Source organism: Podarcis gaigeae, assembly GCF_964106915.1.
Source record: "Podarcis gaigeae genome assembly, chromosome: 14".
In the NCBI taxonomy this organism is placed as follows: domain Eukaryota; kingdom Metazoa; phylum Chordata; class Lepidosauria; order Squamata; family Lacertidae; genus Podarcis; species Podarcis gaigeae.
Genome location: NC_139690.1, coordinates 48,411,515 through 48,438,878, shown reverse-complemented (window position 1 = coordinate 48,438,878; position 27,364 = coordinate 48,411,515). Strand labels below are relative to the sequence as shown.

Sequence of the window (27,364 nt, the reverse complement as noted above, 5' to 3'; positions counted from 1 at the left end):
GTTTGTTTTTTGGTGTGGAAGCATGTAATCTGACTTATTGTACCTGAGTGTCACATCTATGGGCTGTCCCTGCCAGCGATTACGGTACAGCAAGACAGGCCAAATTATCAGGCTTAGCGCTGTGCTCCTCTTGCCTCTTTCTGTTTGTGTATTCTTCAAGCCACATGATTTCTGTCCGACTCTTGCATGATTCTCTGTGTGTTTATTCCCCCGCCCCCTTGCATGCAACATGGCTTTGGTTTTGAATCTCTCCGAGGGTTTCCTTGTTCTGACTTTTATGTTCTCATCATACTCCTCCTTTCCTCTCCGCTCGCCTTGATTTACAACAAAACACGGGTAGCAGACAGATCTAGAACTTCCGCATTTTAAATTTCATTCACATATTACACATACACATATATTTTCCACAAGCAGGAAAGCTTGCGGCAGGGATCAGTTCGCAGCTGCCATCTCTTCAGGTGAGAGGAGAGCAATTGTGTCTTCTCAGTGGCCTTCATTCCTCCAGGACTTTATTTACCTGAAGCTCTGCATCTTTTGCTAGGCGAAAACATTATGCTCTAACTGTACACCTGCACACACACAATCCAGCAGTTAGACTCACAGGTCAACCCAGCCCAAAAAGTTAGGGTGGGTAACACAAAAGTGAAAATAAAATCCCAGCAAAACAAGATAAATAATGATTTAAACCCATCCTTTCCAAACTTAGCCTCAAGCTGCAAAAGATAGTTCCTAGCAGGTAGGTCTCCCAGTGCTTCAAAGAGTTGCTTGTTTTATCTTAGTATATTCAAATTGCCCGCCCCCCTCACAATTTTCACTCCTTTCCAAACCTTTTTTCTACTTGTCCCAAGTCATCATTTCTCCTGTGGTGTTCTCTTCTCCATCATTTTGTTTTGTTTTAATTTGTTTTGTTCCTCTTAGGCTCGTTTGCGTTCAAGCTGTTTCAATGTTTTATCATCCGTGTTGTCTGTTAAACTTGAAGAAGGGTTTCCTTGTTTCCCTGAGCAGAAGGGATTTTTTTTAAAAAAGAAAGCAGACAAAACTGAAACCATCCAAAATTGGAGCAGATGGGTAGTGATCAAACCTATGCAAGGAATTGTTCTGTGGCCCAACTTGACCAGAGGTGTGACACTCAGAACTGGGAACCAAGAGTGCTACTAATCTCCTATTTAATCAATTTTTTTTAAAGACCGAGGTGGCCACCCCCCCATCGGGGGCCTGGCAGAGGCTCCATAAAGTCAATCGAGACCTCCAGAGTGAGCTCGAAGCCCAGTGTCAGCGGCAGGAACTGATCAACCAGCAGATCCAGTCACTTAAGCGTAGCTATGGGGAGGCCAAGGATGTGATCCGGCACCACGAGGCAGAGATCCAGAGCCTACAAGCGAGGCTCAGCAATGCCGCAGCAGAGCTCTCCATCAAAGAGCAGACTCTGGCAAAGCTGAAGAGCGACCTGAAGGCCGAGCGGAAGAAAGCTCAGGAGCAGATGGAAGAGTGGCAGCACAGCGAGGAGGCGCTGAGCTCGCAGCTGAAAGCCAGCGAGCAGAAGCTCAAGAACGCGGAGGCGCTCCTGCTGGAGAAGACCCAGGAGCTGCGAGATCTGGAGACGCAGCAAGCTCTGCAGAGGGACTACCAGAAGGAGGTGCAGCGGCTCCAGGATCGGATCGCTGGCCTCAGCCAGCAGCTGAGTGCCAGTGAACAGTCCCAGATGCTGATGGAGGAGAAGCTGCAGAGGAATTATGAGGCTTTGCTGGAGAGCTGCGAGAGGGAGAAGCAGGTCCTCATCCAGAGCTTGAAGGAAGCGGAGGACAAAGCCAGCGAGTACGAGAACCAGCTTCAGAACAACGAGCAGCAGATGGAGGTTCTGCAGAAGGAGAAGCTGTCCGTCAAATTTGAAAGCAGCGAAATTGTCCACCAGCTGGAAGAGCAGCTCGAAATGAAAGAAGCCAGCATCCAAAAGCTCGCCGAACACATCAAGAGCCTTGAGGAGGAAAGGGATCAGATCAAATGCCGGTTCCAAGAGCTGATGAACCAGGTTGCCGAGTCTGATAACGAGGTCGCCAAGCTGCAAGCCAAGCTGCAGCTGGAGGAGAGCAACTACCATGCCCTGGAGCACTCCTACGAGGTGGTGTCAGGGCAGTTCCAGAACTTGCAGGCGGTGCTGAAGGAAAAGGAGGAGGAGCTAAGAGTGGTGAGGGAAGCCCACTTGAGAATTGTGGAAAATAAGGACCAGGAGCTTGCGGAACCTTTCTTAAAAATAGCTGCCGTAAGTAGCAGTCCAGAAAATGTGGAAGATCAGCAGGCGCAAGACGATGAGTTGAAAACATCAGCTGGTGAGAGCTTAGCGCCGTGTGTTGCGACGGAAACAGGTGGTCAAGTTGTGGAGCCAGCACAACATTCACAGCTTCAAAGAAGACTTCCAGTCTCAGAGTGCATGCTCACTGAGGATCAGGGCCCCAATATCAGTCACAGGCAGATCTGTGAGCATGCAGCAGTGAACCCAGAAGAATGTAGGTCTACCTCTAAGTCTACAGACCTTCAAGAGAGAGAGATTTGCCAGAAGGACTCTGCAAAATCGGACACAGAAACCCCCGGAGCCAAAAGGCAAAGGATACGTTTCTCCAACATCCAGTGCCAAAAATATATCCACCCTGATGGATCTGAGAAGATGTGGACCAGCAGCACTTCATCAGACACCAGCCAAGACAGGTCGCTTTCGGAGGACAGTATGTCATCAGAACCAGCTCCGAGTTACCCAGGCACAGGCGATTCGGAGACTTACCTGTCTATCATCCACGCCCTGGAAACCAAACTTTTCATCACAGAAGAAAAGCTCAAAGATGTGACCATGAAACTCGAAAGCCAGCAGGGCCACAATCAAGACACCCTCATCACGCTTCACCACCAGTGGGCCAGCACAGAAGCACAGCTGAGGGAGCAGCTTCAGGAGAGCTTGGCTCAAGTCAGCAGGCTGGTCTCACAGCTGGAGGGCGAGAAGCAAGAAAAACACAAGCTGCTTGAGAATCACATCCATGAGCTGGGAAGGTTCCATGGGAGAAACAACCAAGCCTTGGTGTGCTTAGAGCAATGCAGAGAACAGCTAAGAACTTTGTCCAGATGTGACACGGAGCAAGAGAGAGAGGTGCTTTTGGGTGTCCTGTCCAATACGGAAACTTCTTTATCAGATGCAGTCCTCGTGTTGCAACAGGCACTTTCTTCACCTGGTCATCTGGCAGAAGAATTGTCTGCAGTCCAAGCATTGCATGCAGAAGGCAGCAGCTTGGGGGAGGAGGAGAAAGCTGCCCTCCAGCAGCAACAAGTAGAGTTTTCTGAACAAGACCAGCTGCGGATGCTTTCCAGGAGGGTGGCTTTTGAAGCCAGCTTGATCAACCAGATAGCAGAGTCTCTGACAGATGCAACCTCCAAGATTTCCTTAGCCCTGAGAGAGATTCATGGTACGGTGGATGCAGTCTTGCTGGAGCCTTCAAATATTTCACATATTGCAGTGGCCTTGGCTGACGTCTTATCTAAAAAGCTAGTGTTGGAAGATGAGTTTTGGAGCCAGGTGGAGGAGCTAAGGAAGAATTTGAGTGCCAAGGAAGAAGAGGGGAAGGGAAAGGGGGAGGCCCAGTGTTTAAACATTCCTCAGTGCCTCATTCATTCAGTGGCAGACAGCACGCTGATTAAAGCAGAGCTCAGTTTTGTTGCCCAGAAAATGAGAGAGTCCTTTCATCAGAGATTAAAGGCCATCGAAGAAGACCTCCACAACACCAGAACAGCCCTTCAGCAGCACAAGTGCATGCTGGAGGAAATCATTAAAGCATACCAGACTCCTGAATTTGACAGCGTTATGCATCAGATTTCCAAAGCCCTTGAAATCCAAGAGGGCACTTCAGCTTGGGATGCCAGCCTTCCTGGCTTCATGCCAGAAGCCCACACTTTGCAGGATCTTGGCAGTCAAGCTCTAGCTGCCGTTCAGGGCGATCTTGCTCAGCAGCTCAAAGACAGAGCAAATGTCCTAAAGGAAATATCTGCTGCTCTCCTGTCTCTGTCCCCTGACGATGCCCTGAAAGACTGCCGCAAGCTGCTAAGGATTTCTTCCAGTCCTCCCTACGATATGTGTCTGGGGGATCTTGAGCGCTACTCGTCTCTGCTTGTTCAAGATGCGATTATCCAGGCCCAGGTCTGTTACGGGGCTTACAGGGCAAGGCTGGAGTACGCCAAGGAGGCTCGGCTGTACAAAGAGTCCCTGCACAATGTGGATGCTCTGTGTCAGGAACGCATCAGGGCAGTTGCCACCCTCCGGGAGGAATACGAAGAGCTGCTCCGAAAGCAACAGGGCAAGTATGCCGAGATGATTGCTGTGCTTGAAAGGGAGAATTCGGAGCTCAAGGCCAAAGTGGAGCAGCTTGATAATCAGCGGAAACTCCTGGAAGAAGAAGAACATAAACAGAGCAAGAAAATACTGGAGCTTCAGGACACGTATGAAGAAGAGATCCGGAACGTGGTTGATCAGCTTCACAAGACCGAGGATGCTCTGAAATCAGAACAGACCGAAGGGCTGCAGCGACTAGATTCTCTTGCGCGGGATAAGCTGAACTTGGAGACTTTCCACCTTGAGCAGATCCAAACTCTAGAGGACAAGTTTCAAGTCAAGATGAAGGAACTGCAGGTCTTCCACAATGAAGAGCTGCTGGCCTTGCAGAAGCGCTATGAGCAAGAGCTGCAGTGCTTGCAAGCATCTCTGGAGCAGTACCAGAATCAGCACTCAGAGGCACTGCCTGCTGTGACATTGGGTGCAGGAGAAGCATGGGCTGCTGATAACCCCGACGGTGGGGTGCAGGGCTCAGAGAGCGAGCTGGACGCCATGCACGGCTTGAGAGAGCGCATTCAAGAGCTGGAAGCCCAAATGAACATCATGAGAGATGAGCTGGAGAACAAGCACCTCGAAGGCAATGCATCCACTCTGAGGGAGAAATACCAGAAGGACTTTGAGAATCTTAAGGTTTTTTCTTCTTCACTGCACTTAATTTCAATAAGTCATGTGTGTAAATCTCTCCCCGCCCCCCACCCATGGCAATGCAACAATCACCTTTTTGTTTAAAGGCAAATAGAATTCTATAACTTGATGGCCAGAGGATAGATAGAGCTAAAAAGAGGGACGGAAACACTTCCTTCCCATGACAGAGAAAAAGGTAAAAAATAATAATAGTCTGTCACAGGATGGGATGCATTTCAAACGGAATGCTTACAGTCCACAAGACTGCCCCGAAGAACACTAAATCAAAACTTTACATTGCAACATAGGAACAAATTGTCCATCTTGGAAGCCCAATATAATGTCCTTGAGGTGATGTAGCCAGAGCCCTAGGGATGCATGTCATCTTCTGCAAACCTTCACAAGATCTTTTCACCTTTAGATCTCAGATTTCCTATAACTGTCCTTCAAAACACAAACCCCTCCTATCGAACTTCCATCCTTACAACCTAAAACTAATGAAACAGCAGTATCAAAGCACAGAAAAACAAAGAAAACAGGAACACAAGCACATAAAATAGGGTCTGGCCGGGGAAAGCCTGTGCAAAAAGATAGGTCTTTACAAGCCTTCCTTTTAATCACATTTTATACCCCCCCCCCCTTTTCCTAAAAGAAGCTCAGAGTGTAAATGGGATGGCATCACCTTATCCTTGGAAGTGCCCTGCAGGCCAGGCAAGGCTGAGAGAACGGAGACTTGCTTCAGCTGAAATTCACAGCTGAGCCATGATTCAAACTCAGGTCCCTCCAGTCTAAGCCCAACATTGTGCCCACGGACACCCTCCAGTATATAGCACATGGCCATATAAAGGGGCTAATGGGAGGTAAATGGTATGTCACATCATGAAATGATGATAGTAATGCGAGAAGCAGTCAACGGTTCTAGGAGAATACTCTGTTCCAGGCACGGCTGAAGCCTGCCTTCTTTTTTCTTTTGCCTTTCATAAACCTTTGTAGCAGTCCCACAAGAACATTCTCCACCCTTCAGCAACAGATCCTTTCCACAGCTCACAAGCTTTACCATACAGGCCGATTGCACTTTCTGGCATGCTTGCACTAACGTAACAGAGGGTGCTTTTAAATGTCCCTTGCAGAACGCTGATCTCCCCCTGGACTAACATTCTGCCATCCTAAAAAGTGTTGCCTTGGCTGACAGACCTGCAGCAACCACTTCTGCAGCCCACAGCTGGTTCAAGGGGTAAATTCTGTGCTTATCAAGGAACAGAGAGCAAAGTGGCATAAATAAATCCCAGCCCACCTGCTAAGATTCTGGCCTCAGTGTAAAGAGCTAGGAACTGAAGCAGTACATACCTCCACAGATGTGTTTCAGGAGGCCATAGGCAACTTATATAACCACAGCTTTGTAACATGTTGTTATTTACCATATTTATATAGGCTGGCCAGTAACCTGTATCTTCGCAGCTAGCTGCAGAAGTACCGTTTTTAAGCATTCATGCAGAAAAGACCCATCTTTCATTTTTAAAGAGCCCAGTTTTTGCCCTTTTGTAATAGCCGATAAAAATTCTGAAGATATTTAATGATTTTATTTAAAGACTTAGGCTAGGATCCTAGAGGTACCTTAGGTATATTTTAAAAAGGAGAGTACAAACACACACACAAACACACACACACAGAGAGAGAGAGACAGACAGACAGACAGACAGACAGACAGACAGAGAAGCTTTCCTCCTTCATACACACTCCTTAAGACTCAGCAGACACCCTGTGTGTGTTCTACATGGGTACAAAAAATTGCATGAGAAGCAGCTGTTTCCTGGCAGCTATGAATTAGGGTGCATGCTTCACATTTTACACCAGAGAAAGAAGTTGTACAGTGCAGAAGTGAGACAGACAACAAACCACATTCAGTACCTCCCAAGGAGTAGGCTAGATTGGTGCAGGTGAATTTAGTATATCCAGGCCACTCCAAATGATTTTGTGGTTAAAAGTGTGCATTTAAGCTTCGTACTTCCATCAAACAACTCTTTGCAGCAATACAATGACGCTGGGTTGTGTTGTCTCTTCCTAGTCTTAGCTAAATGGCATCCCAAGTTAAGCCTAGATCAGGAACAAGGAACCTGCATTCCTCCAGATGTTGTTGAGTGGTTGATGGGAACAGGCATTCAGCAACACCTGGAGATCTACAGGTTCCCTATCCCAAGTACCAGTGACAAGGGCTGCTCCCTAAGGCTTTTTGGAAGTCCCCATTTAAGTGGGTTTTGAACTAACCCTCTTCCTAGTCAGTCAGATTTCACGTAGTTTTTCTATCACGTTAAGATTGAAGAGGCATGTTAGAGCTCCAGTCTAGACCTTCCATGCATGCTTGTCCATCAGCTCCATGGCTTTCTCCTCCTCTCTTTGTTTGCTTGCCTGCCTGCCCATTCAACCTAACACAATCCCTGTAGGTTCTGAGGCCGGATCACCAAGAAACACAAATTCAGTTCCCCTGCCCCATCTTTTCCCAGGCAACTTGCGAACGAGGGTTTGCAGCTATGGAAGAGACCCATCAGAAGAAGATAGAGGACTTGCAGAGGCAGCACCAGCGAGAACTGGAGAAGCTAAGGGAGGAGAAAGACCGCTTGCTAGCTGAGGAGACGGCAGCCACCATTTCAGGTAAGAGGAAAGAGAAGACCATAAGCCGTCATCAGTAGCAACATCAGAAGGTGGTTTTGTTCCTGAGGTGAGATCAGAAGACAGGAGTGTTTTTTAGAGGAAGACAGCTTATCTGCAGCCCTTGCCTCTTTTCCTACACAGCCATAGAAGCCATGAAGAACGCCCACCGGGAAGAGCTGGAGCGGGAGCTGGAGAAGACTCACCGCTCGCAGATCAGCAGCATCAACTCAGACATTGAAGCGCTGCAGAGGCAATACTTGTAGGTGCTCCTCTGTATTTTCTAGATCTGTTGAGGTAGGAAATGTGGAGCAGCTATTGGCACCTGGGTAGCGTTGGGTGGAACAATTTGTCATTCTACACCACCCACACTAAACCGCCCTGCTGGATCAGGCCTGAGACCCATCTAGTTCAGTATCATGTTCCCACACTGGCTGACCCTAATGGGGATCCCATAGATAGTTTAGTCAAATGTTTAGTCTAGTCAGTGCAATCAAACCGCATGCCTAAGTTTGCTTTCCTGGGAAAGCAACACTGAACATGTGGGATGCACTTGAATGCCCATCTTGTCTGTCCACAGCCAGAAGGTTGTGCAATGCCTCCTTCTCCGTGCATCCTAGTCTCTGATAGTTGATTTGATCTATTTTGTGGGTTGCAGTTGGCCTTGCAATCTTTTTTTTTTTTTACCCCCACCCCCCTATGCCTAATCAGGGAGGAGCTGCAGTCTGTCCAGCGTGAACTTGAAGTTCTCTCCGAGCAGTATTCTCAGAAGTGTTTGGAAAACGCTCACTTGGCCCAGGCCCTGGAAGCAGAGAGGCAGGCCCTCCGTCAGTGCCAGCGGGAGAACCAGGAGCTCAATGCACACAACCAGGTAAAGCAACACCTGTCCAGCCTCATTCAGCTGCCTAAGAGAAAATGGTCATTTTGGGGCTTTTTCAGAATGGCTTTCAGCCAAGATTTGACTAACAGGGCAGGGGAGTCAGTTGGTCAAGAGGCCTGATAAGCAGTTTCAGCAGGACCAGAATCATAGCGATTCTGCAGGGCAGGATTAAGACCTTTAAAGGCCCTAAGCACAGAAGAGATTGTGGTGGAGCCCCCATATATGTTTTTTAAAAATAAAAACAGTACTAAAATGTAAAATAGATATTTTAAAAAACCATAGATTTATTGCAACACCTGGCAGATCTGATTTCTGCACATTTTTTTAATCTAAGTTGGTAGGAAGCCCCCTGGTTTAGGTAAGGAAAACAAATTAAAAAGATGGCACCCCAGATGGTGTTGCTGACTTAACCAGGCTTGTAAACTGCCTTTTGCTTGGTGGTCTCTGAAACATGGGATCTTCTTTTTACAAAATCCACCACAGCTCCAATTGTCTTGAAATACCAGGGCAGGGGGTGCCTCAAGGTATCTCCTCAGTGGCATTTTGTTTCCTGGGAAAATATGCAAGATGAAAACTGGACATTGTGCAAATATGCAAGCTCCATAGTTTTAGACGATGGTTGCATGTGCAGTTTTTGAAATCCTGTGGTTTGGTTTTAAATCCTTTTGTGTGCTTATTTTCGTCACCAGGCCTTGTGACACAGCTTCTTTAATGAAGGGTTGATAAAATGTATGCTTTCTAAAATCTTTTTTCTTTGTCACAATCACTTCAAAAGAATCAGGCTTTCACCACTAGGAATAGATTTTTTTTTAAGTCATTATTTCAGGCTATTGGTATATTATGACCAGTATAGATATACATGGGTTACTAAAAATGTTTTAAAACTCTGTGAACTTAAGAAATGTCCATCTTTAGAGGGGCGGAAACAAATGTCTGGTTGGGCCACGTTTGCGGAAGTACTGAGCTCAATCCCTTCATCTGATCTGCAGAAGTACAGATAGAAGCAAGGAAGGCCCAAAGAACCACAAATGCTGTTTTGTGCTGTTTGGTGAAAACTGAAGCCATTTATATCCTTGAGGTCGCCATCCAAAAGCAAAATAGGCATGTTCAGTTGCCTAGGACTGGGGAGAGCTTTATTCGTAACTGCTGCTCATAGCCATCTTGTGGTCTTCTTACAGGAGCTGAACAACCGCCTGGCTTCAGAGATCACACGGTTACGGACCCTGGTGACTGGGGAGGGTGGGATCGAAATGGCTGGCTCGCCTCTCACCCAAGGCAAGGATGCCTACGAGTTGGAGGTGAGTGTGCCCTGCCTTGGTTCCAGATGTTGGAGTTCAAGGGGCATGTGAAATGGACTTTCCTTCTTGCTCAGTGGCTTAACTCCTCCTCCCCCCTTCATTTATGCATAGTTGCCTAACCTAAAAAACATCTGTCTGGGTTTCTCTTCCCCTTTGCAGGTCTTGCTGCGAGTCAAGGAATCAGAAATACAGTACTTGAAGCAGGAGATCAGCTCCTTGAAGGATGAACTGCAAACAGCATTGAGGGTAATAGTTCTGGATCATACCTTTGTATCATACAATCAGACAGCAAGTGCCTTTAAACGCGTATGAATTCAGCTGACTCGTGTATATACATACCGCTTGTAATTATGATAATAGGTAGCTCGCAACAGATTCAGTAAAATTCAACAAAAATTTATTTCTGTAGCATCCACAAAGCAGTGAAACCAGTATTGAAACATGCCTGAGCAGATAAAGAAAAAGTCTTTAGTTCCGTCATGGAACTCAGAGCAGCGTACATTTGGTTCTCAGACCATCTCCCAACCAGACCTGCAGAACCTCAGGAAGATAGCTGCATTTTGAGCCTTCAGTCTGTATAGCTGCTAATTGTTTCCAATGTAGAAGAGTCTGTATCAGTGGCAAATGCAAGCTGTACATTGGTTCCCCTATGGGAGTGTGTGACCTCCCTCCCCTTGAAATACGTACTGCCTTACTTTGAGTGGATGGTTGTCAAGAGTAGTTCACAGATTTGAAAGATGCCATATACAACTATTTGGTCAAAACCAAATTGTTCTGCTTTTTAAGAATGGAGCCTGTCTCGGTGGGTTGCAGTGTTCTTTTTTTAACCAAAGCCCAAACCAGGAAAGATAAAAGAGAGTACATATGGCACTGATTGCTACAATATGTGTTATTGGGTTGAAATCTGTCTAGCCCTTTGGCAATATTTGCTGCTGCCGATCTCCAAGGCCGAAGGGGACTGAAAGCATTTCCTCAGCTGAAACGCTGTTGTCTTTCCTAAAGGACAAAAAATATGCCAGTGATAAGTATAAAGACATTTACACGGAGCTCAGCATTGTGAAGGCCAAGGCGGACTGCGACATTAGCAGGTTGAAAGAGCAGCTCAAGGCGGCCACCGAAGCCCTTGGCGAGAAGTCTCCTGAGAACACCACTGTGTCTGGATACGGTTAGTCTTGTTAGCTGGTTTGGCTTTTTCATAGGTGCTGCTGAGGATTCCAGATGAAAGCAAGGCCAAGTTTCTGGCTTTCGCTTTGGGTATACTTACGTGGGCCATACCAGTTTAGGGAGCCAGCTCTGTAACTGGTGGCAAATGGGGGGTCCCTTTGGAGACTGTGTTCTGGGGTAAGGGTGGTCCTTGAATGAGGTTAAGAGAAGCCATTGCCTCTGGCAGCAGATCCACACCCTCCCTCCCTGTGCCCGCAGTTACGCTGCTGCCAGCCCCACTGTGGTTTTGCCCGCACCATCAACACAGGACCGGTGATCTCACCAGTCGCGGTGATGGGGCTGGCGGCAGCGTGGGCACAATGGGCCAGGGAGAAGGAGGTCAGATCTTCAAGGGGGTGTTGGAGCATTTTGCCTACAGAGGCAAAATGTCTTGGCCCAGGGTTGTTCCTTGTGCCCATTTGAGAACCATTTGTTTTCCTTTTTTCCACGGTGAGGGAGGAAATGTTGCGCTTGTAGTGCTTTCAATAGCAAGGTAAACTGGCTCTGTTTCTCCTCCTTCACCTAGACATTATGAAATCCAAAAGCAACCCTGATTTCTTGAAGAAAGACAGGACCAGTGTTGCCCGGCAACTGAGAAATATCAGGTCAAAGGTGAGTTTATGGTGACTTCACCCAACTTTCCAAACGAGGTTATGCTATGTTGGATGCCATAACAAGTCTATGAATGATATGTCTGCTGTGTTTTGTCTGGGTTATTAGCATTTGCAGATTGTTTTTTTTTTCAGTCGGCACTCACTGGAACTCAGTTCTGGCACCTCTCAGGCAGGTGCCATTGCTAAGAGAACAAGAGAGGTTTCATGGTGAGTTCTGCCACCTTTTTTCTAGAAAAATAGCAGTGAGCAGCTTTCTAGATTCTACTCCACCCCTGGGTCTCTGGTTTTGGGACGGTTGGTGGTTTCAGTTTTCCCATTTTTCAGTGCAGGGCATGAGAGCTTTACTAGGGCAGTCCAAGACGTGGCCTTGAGGCCTTCTTGGGTGGCCCTCAACAACATTTGACGCTCCACACAAACCCTCGCACTGCCTTTCCCAAGCTAGGTAAGCAAGGCCCTGGGCTTTGGGAAGAAGGCATGAAGGCTCTGACAGGATCCTAGAGTCCTGCCTGCTTCCCAAAACCTAGTTTGAACTTTCCCAACTGCATATAATGCAGTGTGTGGCCCACAGATTCCATGTTTGGAAGTACTGTTGCAGCCCCCTTGGTCTGAGAGGTTGGACCACCCTGGCTTAGAGGGATATGCTTTCAGCTAGGCCACAAGGGCAGCACTGTTGGGTGTTTAACAGGCTTGGCTTGTGCCAATGAACCCCCTCCTGCCCCATGTTTAAGCACCTGTGCTGGTGTGCAATTCCAGGATCAGGAGCCTGGTAGAACTGGAAGGAGAGAAAGTTACACACAACTCTCCTCACCCTGAGACCAGGTTTCCCTGAACTGGTATGGTAGGAAGACTGCTGCAGCAAATAACACACACACACACACACACACACACACACACACACAAATGTGATAATCGTGCAGTTCAGTCCTGGTGTCATTTGTGATTTGCCAGTTTTGTGTGTACGTGTGCACTTCGTTTCGGAGCACCCCAATTTTTCACTGTGGCGTAGCTCCTCTTTATTACAAAGTGTTGTGCTTTTTATTTATAGTTTCCCTTCTGTGGCTGATTTTATGTACTAAGTTTAAAAAGCAAACTTCTGACCTTGCAGGCCATGAAGACCCCCAAGCTGCAGTTTGCCTCTTTCCCCTCCTTGCTAGGGTGGGAGGGAGTATGTTGGCACTTGGGAATTTCCGGAGCAATCAGGATTCATGTATTTCTCCTATTTCTGTTTTCTTGTTGTTGTTTTTGTCTTTGCTTCCAACAACAGTCCGTTATTGAGCAGGTCTCATGGGATAACTGAAATGCACCAGATTCCAGGTTCCCTGTCACATAGGTAATCCAAACAGCACCTTCCAAAGAACACTGCACCTCTTGAGGGGCAGCCCACTTATTGCATGCCCGGCTCACATCTCCATGGCTAATGAGAATCTATCTCCCCTTGCCTTTGAATTACATAGAGGTTAAGTGGGAGGAGCAAGAGGCAAAATTTCAAAACTTAAGATCATGCCAGATTGAATGGCTGTTTCTGTGCCTCTTCCATCCTTTTGCTTCTCCCTGCCTTCACTGACATCCATCACTGGAAGGATTTCTGCACCTCCTAAGACAAACAACGGGGTGCTGCGTTGAAGGCATGGGACAAAAGAGTGTGCATGCTGGATGAAAATGCATGCTTTGGACTTAACTCTCCCAAATGGCAGTGTGTACAGTCAGAAGGGTACTTTTTGATTCACTAATTATGTCCTCTGGAATGGATGATTTTTTTCCAACCTGCTCCTAACAAAGGGCAGACAGATGTTATGTGAAAAGCCAGTTGCGCTGTCCAGAGATCAGGTTTCTGGTCTCTACCTTTCCCCTTTTTACCCATTTCTTAAATATTCTGGTACTAAATCAGCTGATCTACCCAACCCATACTGGTTTATTTTCCCAACCGTCTTAGTTGTTAGGTTAGTTGTCCCCCACAAAAAAAGATGACCCGATGGGAGAAAGCGGTTGATTTTCTGCAGATTGTCAGCAACAACTGAAAAAATTAGGTCACTACTGTATAAAAGGAGTAGTGACCTTCTCAAAACATGGTTTCATTCCTGAATGAGGTTTAATTTTCAGAAATTAAGTGTATTGCCCATCAAGATAAGTACCGCACCTGACCAAGAAGATACCTACATTTTGACACAGAAAAAAAGCAATGTTCTATATCATAGGCAGCTTGGTTTGGATGTACTGTAAGCATTTTCCTCTATACCATCTGATTTGGAATATAGGGAAGCAAATTTAATCCAAAGAACAAACAACTGTGGGTTTTTTACCAGCATTAAGAGCAGTTTAAATGTCTGATACTAGACTAACTGCATTTAGCTTTAATCTACAGTGTCCCTAGAGCTCTCTTACAAATACCACAGAATTGCATGGTGCTGCTTTTGTTGGGACTCTTTGTCACTTGAGTTGTTGTATTGGGGAAATGGTTCGCATGTTTCAACACACACACACAGTAAGAAACCCTTTCACACAGAGCAAAGCACCAGTTACAGATAGGTAGCCGTGTTGGTCTGCCATAGTCAAAACAAAAAAAATTCCTTCCAGTTGCACCTTAGTTGTTTTTTAAGGTGCTACTAGAAGGAATTTTTTTTGTTTAGAGCAAAGCACGTTAGAGCAAAGGGTTCTAGGCTAGCCTTCTCCCTGCCATCCTTGAGTGCAGGGAATTTTTGTCATGGATAAAGTATAAAAACAGATTCAATCCTGAAGTTATACAGTCCACCTGCAACTGCATCCATTGATTCGGGTGCCTGTAAATCAGCTGATGCTGCCATTCCTCTCCATCAACTTCTCCCAGTTTGTAAGGTTTTGTAATTAGATTTGATGGGTGGAGAGAAAGGCTGCTTTCAAATGGCAGGAAATGGACATTGGCACAAGATGAGCAGAAACTGTGCATCTCCTTGTCTCATTGATTTGTGGTTGGATCTCATTGTAAGAAATGTATGTTCCAGTGAAAAACAGCCAGTGTCTTATTTCAAAATAATTGCTAAAGAAGCAGAAGAGTGATTTCATAAGGTCCGGACAGAGATCTCCGGACTTTATCAACAATCTCCCCTCTGGAATCCTGGGTTTAGATAAGGGGTGGTGAACCGGCTGCCTTCCAGATGTTTTAGACTCCCAGTTCCCATCGTCCCTGTCTGTTGGCCATTCTGCTAGGCTGGTGGGAGTTGAGAGTCCAAGCATACCTGGAGGCCACCTGGTTCCCCATTCTTGATGTAAACCCTTAGATCATATCACAAGTAGCTCCAGAGAACATGATGTGAGATTACCAAAACACTGCAAATGTTATTTTGGCAGCTAGAAGCTTTCAGGCTGTGCTTGGCTTTGCCCTCATGAAATAAAATGGGCCCAAAATGGACCCTTAACTTGGGAAGTTTTAACTTAGAAATTAACATATTTCTCTGATTAGCAAAAAGCAGACAGAAAAGTATGGCACCCTGGTCTATCAAGACTGGCTGCTTTATATCAGGATCAAAATAGGACCTTGAATCATAGAATTGTACAGTTGGAAGGGACCCCGAGGATCACCTCAGGGCAATGCAAGATGCAGCTGTCCCATACAAGGACTGAACCTGCAACCTTGACATATCAGCACCATGCTGCAACCAACTGAGCTATCATTTCTCTCCAGAACCATTTAGCTTTTACCAGGATTAACCATTGTAGGGGCATAACTGCTTGTTAAATGAATCACTCAGGGCAGCTGTGCTGATGAACTGTTGACGTACAGCCCTGGACTTGAGTGCTCAAACAAAATGGTTATGGGAAAAGTGCAGTTTTGAGGCGCTGATGAGCTAGCAGAGGCTTTTGCAGTTGCCTCAAACGTCCAAGCAATTACTCTCCCAACTAAGTTAGCTGTGCCTGCAGTCATCCAGTTCCTTTGCCGTCTTTCTTCACCGCGGATCGATTCACCAATAACACCACTCCATAATGGTGCGTTTTCTTTGAAGCATGTCTTTCTAATCTTCCCATTGAGGGTGCCATCTTTTGCCTTTCCTTTGCCTGAGCATTTGTGTCATCTCTCTCTATTGGACTTTTGCTTTCCCCACCAGAATGGCATTTAACGGTTTGCTCTTCCTTCTCTCCTCCCATGTACAGAGTCTGAAGGAAGGCCTGACCGTGCAGGAGCGCCTCAAGCTCTTTGAATCCAAGGACTTGAAGAAAGACTAGTTCTCTCCTTCCTATTTGGCTTGACCACGCACACCTCCCTGCTTGCGGCATCACAGCACAAGCACCCTTCTGTTTTTTGTTCTCTAGGATCCTCACTGCTGTTGCTTGTGTGTGGGTTTTTTTCTGTTGTATGGATGCTCCAGAAGACTGGAAAATGCTGGGAGTTCTTCTGCCCACCATCAAATGAACTTCCCAACTTCTTAGTCCTAACTTAGAAAGCTTTTAACCTTGGCAAGAGGGCTGGGATAAATTGGGGATATGCTCCCCACCCCCCTTGGCTCTCTACAAAAACATCCTTCCTACTGTATATCCATTACACTAAGTGTCAGTATTAAGGCTCAACAGCCTGTTGATAAGCTAGCTCTGTTTTACCAAATTCTTTGGTGTAGTGACAGGGCCCTGGGATGGGGGGAGGGAGGCAACACACTGTGCTTAGCTCTGCCACTGTTGAGAGGAATCCAGCACTTAAGTGCATGCTTTGGATCAAATTTTGAACCACTGAAACAAGACATGCAGATCTGTTTTTGGCATAATCAGTGCCCTTAGTGAAAGCTTGTTTGTTGCAACAAGATAATTGGCTTAGAAAAAGACATTTGTGGCAGTCCTGATTTGTAGCTTGGTGTTTAACTATGTGGTCAGTTTGGAATTTATTCCCTTAATGCCACTTAGATCTTCTTGAAAAGCTTTTTAGTTGCTTTGCATACAAACAGTTGCAGGCATTGATGTGCAATCAGCTTGTGATGAAATTAATCAGTGCAACTTAACTATTTATCGTGGAGAAATAGGGTGGTCTCCTTCCACACACTCCTTCTGGCAAGGCCATGCTAGAATCTGCACCGTTTCTTAGACTTTCAGTGGGATGTATCTGCCTCTATGTCTGTCATACAATGTGACCCAGACTTTTATCCCACCTAATTTGCTGCAAAACAAACAAAATTCTTCTGCCTAGAAGCTCAGAGGTGTTTTCTTCAAGATGCCTTTTAAAGAACAAATCTTTTGCAATCCTTGCTCTGGTCCTCTGGAGGCAGTAAGAGCATTTCTGCCATGGGTAGGAATGGTTCAGAATTCTAAGTAGGCAGGGCTCTTTTACAAAGCAAGAAGGGCGTGGCTTGCTGATAAGCAAGAGGTATTTGGAACAGTACAGCTGAAGTCAGACCAGTCCTCCAAGCAGGTCAAGGCAGAAATTGGGGCTGGCTTGCCTTTGGATTGACTTAATGGGTCTCAAAACAGTTGAAGAGAGTCTTCTGTATGTTCATGTAAGCTGGTAGCATCTGCATGTGGAAATGCAGTTGCAAGATGTCAGTGGAGAGAGATATCTAAACAGGGGGAATGGCAAGTCACAAGTAACCTTGTTAAAAGGGGGCATTTGAAAAGTGGCAGTCCAAATTTTTGAAAACATCTTAGTGCCATTGTTTATCTGAAACAAAGCAGTTGTCTGGGCCCATTTGTCCTCCTTACCTATGAGGCCCAATAACACAGGCATTGAATATTTGATCTGTTGGGTTCCAAGGCCTTTCCCAAGCAGAATAATGTATATAGAGAAGCTTTGAACAATGCATGCAATTTTTTATTCCAAAAGCAGGTGAACATTGCAGTTTTGAAAAACGTATAGGAAGTGTTGGGAAGTTAATTCTACAAGGTTTGTGGGCAAGGTGGCTTTTGGTATTTTAAAAGTCTTTTTATCTGCCTTGCTCAGGTGGGGTGAATTTGAGGTGGCGTTTTGCTTTTCAGTCTATTCAGACTAAAATTGTTGATCTTTTGAACAGACAAATCTGTAAAGCAAAGTTTTGCTGTTAGAGGCTAGGGAGAGCACCCTGTCCCTTTTAGTTTCATCCTGTTCTTAATTGGACACACATTGATTCTATTCTGTGGGCCCTTGCTGCTGATCCATGCTGAAGCAAAACAGCTCTTAGCATCTTTGTTTGTGTTATATGCAAAACAATGTTCCTTCAAAAACTGTTGCTATTTTGGAGCAGGGGGGGTCTTCACAGCAGAACATTTGCTGTCTTCTTGCTGTGTGTCTGGCAGTTTCTTTTTAAATCAGGTATGAAAGGGATAGGGTTTGGCTGTCTTGCATTGGTGCCTCTAGCAGTCGGTCCACACCGTCTGACTGCAGAGAGTGGTTAGCACATAATGGAAAAGCCAGCATATTTTATCCCCTAGGGTGGCTAAGGAAAGATGGTTGTGCTTCAGGCCTAGATTATTTTCTTTCTCCTCTAAAATCATTAACTAGGCTCGTAGCTTGGCAGAAGAATCTTATTTTTCCTTAAGTACCTACAACTTGAGAGAAACCTTGCCACTGGAATGAATTATCTTTGGATTATGTTTATGTTTAATCCATACACTTCTTTAATAAAACAAACAAATGTCCTATGTCCTCTAAGATTAGAATAGCCAGTATTTCACAAACATTAAAATTGGTGTAAAATAAAATAAAAAAGCAACCAAGCATCTTTTTGCTCAAGAAAGTCTGTACTGCTGTGATCAAGTTGCTCTTCATACACAGCAAAGCAAGTTGGCATTCTAGTTGTATTTCTTGAATGGCTTTTAAAAGGCACAGTATAAACATTATGTGAATAAATAGGTATGTTCTATTGCAAGCTGCTGCATTTTACACAAACCTACACTACAAAATAACTGTGGTCTCAGTGAAGTTCAACACTAATGGATGTACAGTATAAATATACTTCCATAACAGCTTCTTTAATCTTGCCTATTGCAGATTTCTTTATTCGTCTCTCCTTTTGAAACAGAATTGAGTGTTCTGTTAATGAAACTCATTTTCCTTTATCCCATTAAAATATGGAAAAGGGGGATTGCCGATGTGCAGATCCCAAGCAGGCTGTTTTTCCTGTGGCAGAGGCTGCCTGCAAGCAGCCCTATGCGCTGTTTCTTAATAAGTGTCACTTTTTGTAATGACAACATACTTGATTAGAATCCCACTGGATTTTTTGCTTTTTGGTGGCTCATATGCAGTACTTAGTTTGTTGTGAACACTTTTAAGCACATGCACGCTCAATGTAGCTTATACTTCCTTTGTAATTTCTTTCTTTTTTAAAAAAGCTTTGTTATTTCTCTTTAAAAATAATTTAAAACCTGTATAGTATTCAAAGCACGCAATGTAAATATTTATTACTCAAAAAAAAAAAATAGTGGAGGGGTTTTGGGGGTGAATTTTTTTAAAATCTTGTTCTAATACAATGTCTTTTTGACTTGGAAAAGGAAATTAGTGTAACCTGATAAACCCACTCTATGTTCCCTTAAAGAATGTCTGTTGGTTTGTTTGAACATTATAAATATATTTTTAAATTTCTCTGATACCTTTTTAGTTTTGGAAATGCCTGTCCAAAGAAGATGTACAGTGTTTCAAAACTTCAAGCCTACTTTACATTAATTTTCTTACCCTTTTCAGTTCAATAATCTTAGAGCTGACAGTGGCATAAACAACTTTTGGGTGTGCATATATATGATTGCAGAGAGTAGTATTTCTGTATATTAATGGTGGTAGTTATTCTGTCACTAAGTGTACATCAGTATTCTTGCATGGTAACTTGGCGCTGTTGCGGAGTAAACCAAGGATTTCGATAAGGGAATGGAGTAGATTTATATTCCTGCACCCTCCCATCATTTTCAGGTTACATGGCATGGCGGTGTAACAGCATGACAGAATAGAGTTAACATAGGATGATTATTCAATTTACTGTAACACTGTATTTCATTGCGATGTAGTTTCAACAGAGTTACAGTGCCGGGGTCATCTTTACCACTAGACTATGGAAAGTAGATGGGAGTCCATTACTGACTGCATGCCTTGGAGAACAGTTATATGGCACATTAGAAAATGTCTTGCTTTTTCGAGCATTGCTCAGCAGCCTCACGCCATGCACTGAAGTCCACTAAGGAGTAAATGAAACTGGGAATTGTTAGCAGAACCCCTCTAGTGCCAAGTAAATTAACCCCTCTAGTCACTGAAGATTGATGTAGGGTTCTTATTTCAGTCTGCCAGTAGAAGAACACAGCTTCTAATTGTGTATTAAAACAGTCACCTCTAAGAGAAATCAAAGCACTTGAGAAGCTATCAGCTAAGTGTTCTTGAGTAACAAAAGCCTGCCTTAGTACACTCCTCCAATGTGGTACTTGTTTGGACAAAATGTGTATATGGCTAAGGAGGTGAGGCAAGCACTGTACACACACAGGTATCCCTATTTGAGCTCTTCCTCATGCCCACTCAACACCAGCTTCCTTTTAAAAGATACTGAAATCAGTCTGTATTATAAACCTGCTTAATCGACAAGCAAGCCTACAGAAGCCTCAACTCCTAATTGACCACGACCAAATTGAATTCTAAAGTGGTCATCCAAGCATCAAGCATGAGGAGAATGATCAATTACTCCAGCCCTGCAAGATTCGGAGCCAGAGCAGCCGTGGGATTCGGCAGGAAAGCTGCTAACCCCAAAAACTGGAACTCACATGCAAGAGAAGCAGAATCAAATAAAACCAAATCACTGGGGGAACATAATCTCTAATTTGCCTGGTGAACAAACATGTCCAATCTGACTTTCTTTTTGCAAAGATGAATGGTTTGAGCCGCCTCCTAGGAGTCTGAAAGGTATCTTTCTCCTCTTGTTTTGTTTTCATGCTTTTAAGAGCTATCTCCTCCTTCAGCTGTTCACTGTAATAGAAGTATCATTTATGTCACAGTATTTATTCCTTACAAACCTTGTGTGACATGCTAGGGTTCCCATGGATGTAGCTGATGATTATTTTGTAAATATTAATTACTTAACTATACATAAAACTGTATCGTAATAAACTATTTTTGCACCACCCTTGGCATGCTGTGGAGAAGATTTTTGTTAACACTAGAGACAGAGAAGTTCTTGAAATAGCATTCCAATGTTTTTGCAACCTTCAATTAGGAATAGAAGACAACAATCAAGGATGCTTACTAATAAAAGGATCTATGCAATACAATTGTGGAAAGCCTCCGAGTACTTCCATCTGCTCTGGAGAGGCATTTCAGGGCAGATACACAGCAAAAATAGCACACATGAAATTATTAAATGTCCAAAGAATTTAATAGTACACAAGGATGATTGTAGCAGCTATGCCACCTGCAGTTACCCTTCAATATGAGTAAGTACCGTATTAAGAAACATTTTATGAACTATCATTGGAAGGCCACAACAATTACAGTACACCAATTACTTAAAGGCTTCAAGAAAGGCTGGGCATTCTGAACTAGTGATAAAGGTAAAAGTACCCATGCCCATACGGGCCAGTCTTGAGAGACTCTAGGGTTGTGCGCTCATCTCACTATAGGCCGGGAGCCAGCGCTGTCCGCAGACACTTCCGGGTCACGTGGCCAGCGTGACAAAGCTGGTCTGGCGAGCCAGAGCCGCACACGGAAATGCCGTTTACCTTCCCGCTAGTAAGCGGTCCCTATTTATCTACTTGCACCCGGGGGTGCTTTCGAACTGCTAGGTTGGCAGGCGCTGGGACCAAGCAACGGGAGCGCGCCCCGCCGCGGGGATTCGAACCGCCGACCATGCAATCGGCAAGTCCTAGGCGCTGAGGTTTTACCCACAGCGCCACCCGCGTCCCTGAACTAGTGGTAAATTACTATTAATTACCACATATTGTTTCTGTATGTGTTTTGCTAACAGTTTTCAAAAACTAAAAGCTGAATGAATATAGCTGCTTTAAAAGAGCATATGGCCCTGGAGAAAGTTTTATGACCGTGATCCACTATCTTCCTCCCTCCTCCTCTTTGAGGAGCACACAACATATTTATTTAAGTCACTACAGTGTACCCACCTCTTGGGTACAACGGAGTATCTACTGTATCAAGAGTACTGTGATAACCACGCCTATGCTCTCTTTTTAACAGCTTCAATACTTTTGGAAACTCAACCACTGACAGACTGATTCAAAGCCCTTTAAAACACTGGTGTCCACAGAATCATAGAGTTCTAAGTCCAACCCTGAGCAATGCAGGAATCTCGATTAAATTATCTATTGACAGATCACCATCCAACCTCTGCTTTAAAACCTACAATGAAGGAGAGTCCACATCTTCCAAAGAGAGTCTGTTCCACTGTTTTAACAGCTCTTACTTTCAGAAAGTTTTTCCAGATGTTGAATATTCATTCCTGCCTCAACAGTTCCTTCCCCAAACTGGCACCAAAAAATACGCTTACACCAGAGCTGCATTTCTACACTTGGGATATTGGTTATGGCTACAACTTACATGCCAACATAAGGTACCTCTCAGCCTTATTCTGCACCCACCCATTTATTAGGACAGGCAGGTGTTAGTATACCCTCTTCAAATGTGATATTCCAGCTGATGTTGGCTGCCCAATGGCCATCAGTCCCACCCAGGATGGCCAATGGTCAGGAATGACAGTGGATAAAGTCTTAACACCTGTAGAGTCGCAGCTTCTCCACCCACTGCCATACCAAGTTACAGTTCTGTTTGAGATTCCTCCATTACAGGGAGTTGGCCTTTAAGGTCCCTTCCAACTCTACAATTCTGTGATTCTAGGGCTGAATTCTACACATGTACAGTCATCGAATCACAGAGCTGTAGAGTTGGAAGGGACCTCCAGGGTCATCTAGCCCAATCCCCTGTAATGCAGAAATCTCAACTAAAGCATCCATGTCTGGTGGCCTAAAAAAACCCAAGAAAGGAGAGAGTACCACAACCTTCCAAGGGAGTCCATTCCACTGTCTAACATCTCTTACTGTCAGAAAGTTATTCCTGATGTTTAGTTGGAATCTCCCTTTCTTGTAACTTGAATCCATTGGTTCAGGTCCTACCTTCTGGAGCAGGAGAAAACAAGGTTGCTCCATCTTCCATGTGACAGCCCTTTAGATTTTTAAGATGGCTACCTATCTCCTCAGTCTCCCCAATTCCATGCTAAACATACCCAACTCCCTCAAACCGTAAGGCTTGATTTCCAGACCCTTGATCATCTTGGTTGCCCTCCTCTGCACATGTTCCAGCTTGTCAATATCCTCCTTAAACTGTGGTGCCCAGAACTGGAAACTATTCCAGGTGTGGTAAGACCGAGGCAGAATAAAACAGCAATACTACTTCCCCTTCCACACATGAAAGAGCAGCATATGAATTATCTGTGAGTTAAGCACACACATTCATTCCCATTCACACACTGGGCATTTATTTTCAAGTAGGTCTGCTTTATGCTGCTCACCTACAAAGGCAAATTGTTCTATTCTAATTATTTTTATTTTATTTATACCCCACCCATATGACTGAGCTTCTGGATGGCTTACAGCATATCTAAAAACATAATAAAAACATCAAACCTTAAAAACCAAAGGGGACAAAGCTGTTCAGGCAGCAACCATTTTAGGTGCATCCGATATGTGCACAATCACACACACAAGCATTGCACCAAACTCGAAAGTAACCCAAAAACGTCACAAAAGGGGGCGGAACAGGGTATTTGCAGGCTTTTTCAATCGTATTTCAAATATATGTGATTTAACTTAAACATGCAATGCCTTGGAATGTAAGCACCACATAAATTTGGGAGTTGGCTGTATGTTAAAAAGGTCCCCGCCCCCCAGTAACATCCTGCATGTGGATGCTAGGGTTGCCAAGAGAATGGCAGAATAAACACTCTGCTTGAAATGCTATCTACATGTGGGAACAGTTTTTATAACAGAAACATATGTATTAGAATTTAAAAAGCATGTTTTATTGAGAACAGGTATAATAGCACATAGGTACAGGCCATCTATTTCTCAGTAAATAATTCAAACACAATACGTTGCTTGTACATTTTTTTAAAGGAGCATAAATTTGCATGTAGTTACTCCTAAAGCAATTTATGCCATTCTCAAACACCTAACTTAGGAACTAGTCTTTGGACTAAAAACTTTACCGCTTCAAAATAGTCACTTAAGCTGCAATTTTGTTTGAGGAATAGTTTTATCCTTTTTCTGTACCTGCTGTTCTTCTTTGAGGAAAAATGTGTAATGAGCTGGATTGTAGTCCTCCCAAATCCTTTCAAATTCTGCCAGGAAAAGATTCACACAGTCCCTGTCTTCAACTACCAGCAGGTTCTCTCTGTTGTTTTGAATGGCTTGAGTAGTCCAATTCAGGGAGCCAGTGAGCAGCACTGTTTTGTCAATGATGGCAAACTTATGGTGCATGTAGCCACTATCCTGATCATGACGTACCTGAATTCCTGAAAAACCAGCATACCCTATTCAGTGCCACAAAATCACTTTCCCATCTTTCTACCAAATTGACTTCGCTCCCAACACTATACTTAGTGTACTGAGAGCTACCTACAGAAATTCAGTGGCTGAAATTTCTTAAGTGCAAAAAGTACTTATGAGAACACAGGGCAACTTGTGGAATTATACCCTGAAATGACTTAAAAGTTAAATGGCGTTAAACAGACGTGACCGCCAGACACACTGCCCAGGCTTGAACCCTGGAGAAGTAAATTCAGTGCTGCTAATGCAACAAAAACAACACAGGAGGAAGCAGTTAATGAGTTACCAATCTCTGCAGCCACAGTTTGACTTCACCCTGGAAGTCACACTCCATTTCTCTAAGACAGATGGAGACCAACAACCAAGTGGTTTTGCTGGGGTTGGGTGGGACTGCTGAACGTTGACTGTTGTATAAATAAGTGAAAACAACAAAATACTTGCAGGGTGGGGTATGTAAATGACAACTCTGCTACCAAATTCAGCATAATTATTATTAAATGTATTTTATACCCTGCTTTTCTCCCAAGCTGGGACCTCTTTACAAATTATGAAAAACATTCATACAAGAACTTTAGGAGAGTTCCACAGTGGAACCAAAGGTGGCAGACTCTCTTTCATTTGAGGATTTTAATGGGGTGGTGGGGTTGGTTGGTTGGTTTCTAAAAAGAAAATGCATCGCAGAGATTTCCAACGATATAAAACCAGACAATAAAACATAAAACCAGACAGTGGCTCCCTTTCTTGTGGAATGCTCTCCCCTTTACCAGCCTTTTAAATGCGTTTGTGGGAGGGGGTCATTGTCTTGCTCTTCTTCTTTTTACATTTCTTGACTTTATTATGTCGTTTCTGGGGTGGTTGTTTTTTTTTTTAAAAAAAAATAATAATAATATATTTTTATGTTGTGAACAGCCCACAGATCTGCGGATGAAGGACGGTGTGCAAATTTAGTAAGTAAACAACGGGTTAAAATCCGCCCGTCGGGTGTTTTCAGGTTTGTGGGGGTTGGGCTAGACGACCCTTGGGGTTCCCCTTCCGCCTCCCACCTCCCTCCCTCCCTCCCTCCTCCCTCCCGGGCGACTCACCGGCTCTCCGGAGTTCGCCGATCCGCGAGCCCTTGAGGGCCATGTAGTCGGTGTCGGTGACGACGCGGACGCGGACGCCCCTCTGGTGCAGGAGGCAGACGGCGCGGCCCAGCTGCGGGTTGGAGAAGGCGAAGACGCACAGGTCCAGAGAGCGCCGCGCCGACAGCACGCGCGCCAAGAGCCGCCCGAGCGCGCTCTCGCCGTGGGGCAGCAGGCACGCGCACGGGGTCGCCGCCGCCGCCTCCTCCTCCTCCTCCGCCAGGAGCGACTCCACGCACGTCACGCGCGACGGGAAGAAAAGCACCTCGCGTACCGGGGAAGGCGGCCGCTGCCACCACCGCCACCATGACGACGACGACGACCGACCCAGCCGCCCTATTAGCCAGCAGGCCAGCGCCTCGAGAGCCATGCCGAGCCCCACCGCTAGCAGGGCCCGCGCCTTGCCGCGCCACATCGTCGCCTCAGGGCGCCACGACGGCCAGCGTCCCCGCGCGCTCCTCCAACCGCCTTTTTTTTTTTTCCTCCCCCCACCGCGCATGCGCCCCTCCGCGCGCGCGCTATCCTCTCAGCTGCCTTGACTGTTAATTGCCACAAGCGCGTGCGCTCCGTCCCGCTCAAACGTGCCTTCCCACGCCACGGCGCATGCGTCCGTCAGCGCGCGCTCTTTTCCTCTCGGCTGCTTTTTCTTTTAAACTACCGTAGCGCATGCGCATTCTTCACCTCAGCCACCTTTTTTTTAACTTCAGCTCAAGTGCTTTGGGGTTTTTTGACCCCTCAGAGCACTCCGTCCACTACAGCGCATGCGCTGTTATTAAGGCTGTAGAGAACATAAAACAGCAGGCGCGGACAAGTAGCGCATGCGCACACGCCATCCCTTCCAAGCGTCTCGTTATGTCGAGTCCAGCTGCGCTTCGTGTTTCGTTTAAAAGAAATGAAGTTAATTTTATGCATTTATAATCCTCGGCTTTCAAAACAGCATCCGTCCAAGGCAGTTTAGGATACAGTCATTGCAACCGCTAACAAACAAGTGAAAAAAGAAAGTCAACCATAAAGTTAAAAAAAATAAATTTATATAGTGTTTAATTCTATCAATATACTTTTATAATTATTTTTTCCCATGTTGTAAGTGGTTCTCATTTCTTTATCCATAAGCCGCCTTGAGTCCCTGCTGCCAGGGAAAAAGGTGTATAAATAAATATAATAATAAATTTCACTTGTGGTATATATGGAATAAAACAGGCTCCGATGTTGTTGTTGTTGTTGTTGTTTTATACCACCCAACTGGATGGGTTTTCCCAGCCACTCTGGGCGGCTTACAGCAAATTAAAAAACTGTAAAATTTTCAACCTTCAAATTTTTAGCCTTCAACTTTTTCATTCATTAAGAGATCCAGTTCCTTAATTTTTTTCCATGTGGGCATGACTGCTGATGCAACCCTGTTTCTTCGTTCCTTGCACTTTTATGCCAAGGCAGTTTACCATTTTAAAGGACTAAAACAATATAACATGTAAGGTGGGGAGCAAAGGTGATAGCCCCCACTGGAGCAGGCCTCAATGTCCCCTGTACCTGCCTCCCTCGCCCTCTTATTATTTTATTTCTTTAAAAATATATATACCGCTATGCCATATATATATATATATATATATATATATATATATATATATATATATATGTCACAGCCGGTTTACAACAACCTAACAACACAAAAGCAAACAGTAGCATCAGAAAAAGTTTAAAGCTAAAGTAGATAGATATAAGATATGTGCTATCCCAAAAGGCTTACTTTGGGGTTCAGGGACCTTTTAACTTTACATTTTTTATCAATGTTTCATACTTTCAAGCAAATAAGGAACTGGGAACTAAGAAACAACTTAAGCAGTGTCCCTTTACATATGTTTAAAGCCATGGCAACCTGATTTTTTAAATCAAAAGTTAGAAACTTCACTTCAAAACTACAAGACACAGCAGATGCTCTATTTAGACTGCTCAAGGTCGGTTGATTCAGTGGAGTGAAAAAGGTACCTTGTCCTTTTTTTGTATCCAGTCAAGATACAAAGCCGGCTTATGCGCTGTGTGGATGCTGCAACCATCTATGGCAGGGAGGTCCACCTCCCAACAGACTGTGATCTACTCACAGTATTAAAAACTGGCAGTGATCTACTCATTGTCGTTGGATGGACCAACGAAATTTTTTTGGA

General features: G+C 44.8%; 2 protein-coding genes across 22 annotated transcripts in view; one reads left to right on the top strand and one right to left on the bottom strand.

Annotated features, from left to right (window-relative positions):
• Positions 1 to 20,660, top strand: part of MPRIP (myosin phosphatase Rho interacting protein) — a 154,807-nt gene extending 134,147 nt beyond the window's left edge. For 5 of the 21 annotated variants that reach the window (XM_083711225.1, XM_083711224.1, XM_083711221.1 and 2 more), the window contains 9 exons: positions 1,187 to 4,999; positions 7,495 to 7,642; positions 7,784 to 7,901; positions 8,351 to 8,510; positions 9,698 to 9,817; positions 9,977 to 10,063; positions 10,820 to 10,982; positions 11,547 to 11,632; positions 15,760 to 20,660. In XM_083711225.1, the coding sequence (XP_083567351.1) occupies positions 1,187 to 4,999; positions 7,495 to 7,642; positions 7,784 to 7,901; positions 8,351 to 8,510; positions 9,698 to 9,817; positions 9,977 to 10,063; positions 10,820 to 10,982; positions 11,547 to 11,632; positions 15,760 to 15,831 (4,767 nt within the window). In that variant the 3' untranslated portion in view covers positions 15,832 to 20,660. Of the gene's footprint in view, positions 1 to 1,186; positions 5,000 to 7,494; positions 7,643 to 7,783; positions 7,902 to 8,350; positions 8,511 to 9,697; positions 9,818 to 9,976; positions 10,064 to 10,819; positions 10,983 to 11,546; positions 11,633 to 12,898; positions 14,139 to 14,261 lie in introns of all 21 variants that reach the window. The other 16 variants (XM_083711218.1, XM_083711216.1, XM_083711213.1 and 13 more) reach the window with 7 other exon arrangements.
• Positions 20,661 to 23,536: 2,876 nt separating this feature from the next.
• PLD6 (phospholipase D family member 6) lies at positions 23,537 to 25,890 on the bottom strand. Its single transcript, XM_083711825.1, has 2 exons — positions 25,167 to 25,890; positions 23,537 to 24,050 (listed from the first exon to the last, which is right to left on the bottom strand). The coding sequence occupies exons 1-2, from the start codon at positions 25,702 to 25,704 to the stop codon at positions 23,758 to 23,760; spliced, it is 831 nt and encodes a 276-aa protein (XP_083567951.1). The 5' UTR covers positions 25,705 to 25,890; the 3' UTR covers positions 23,537 to 23,757.
• Between the last annotated feature and the right edge of the window lie 1,474 nt (positions 25,891 to 27,364).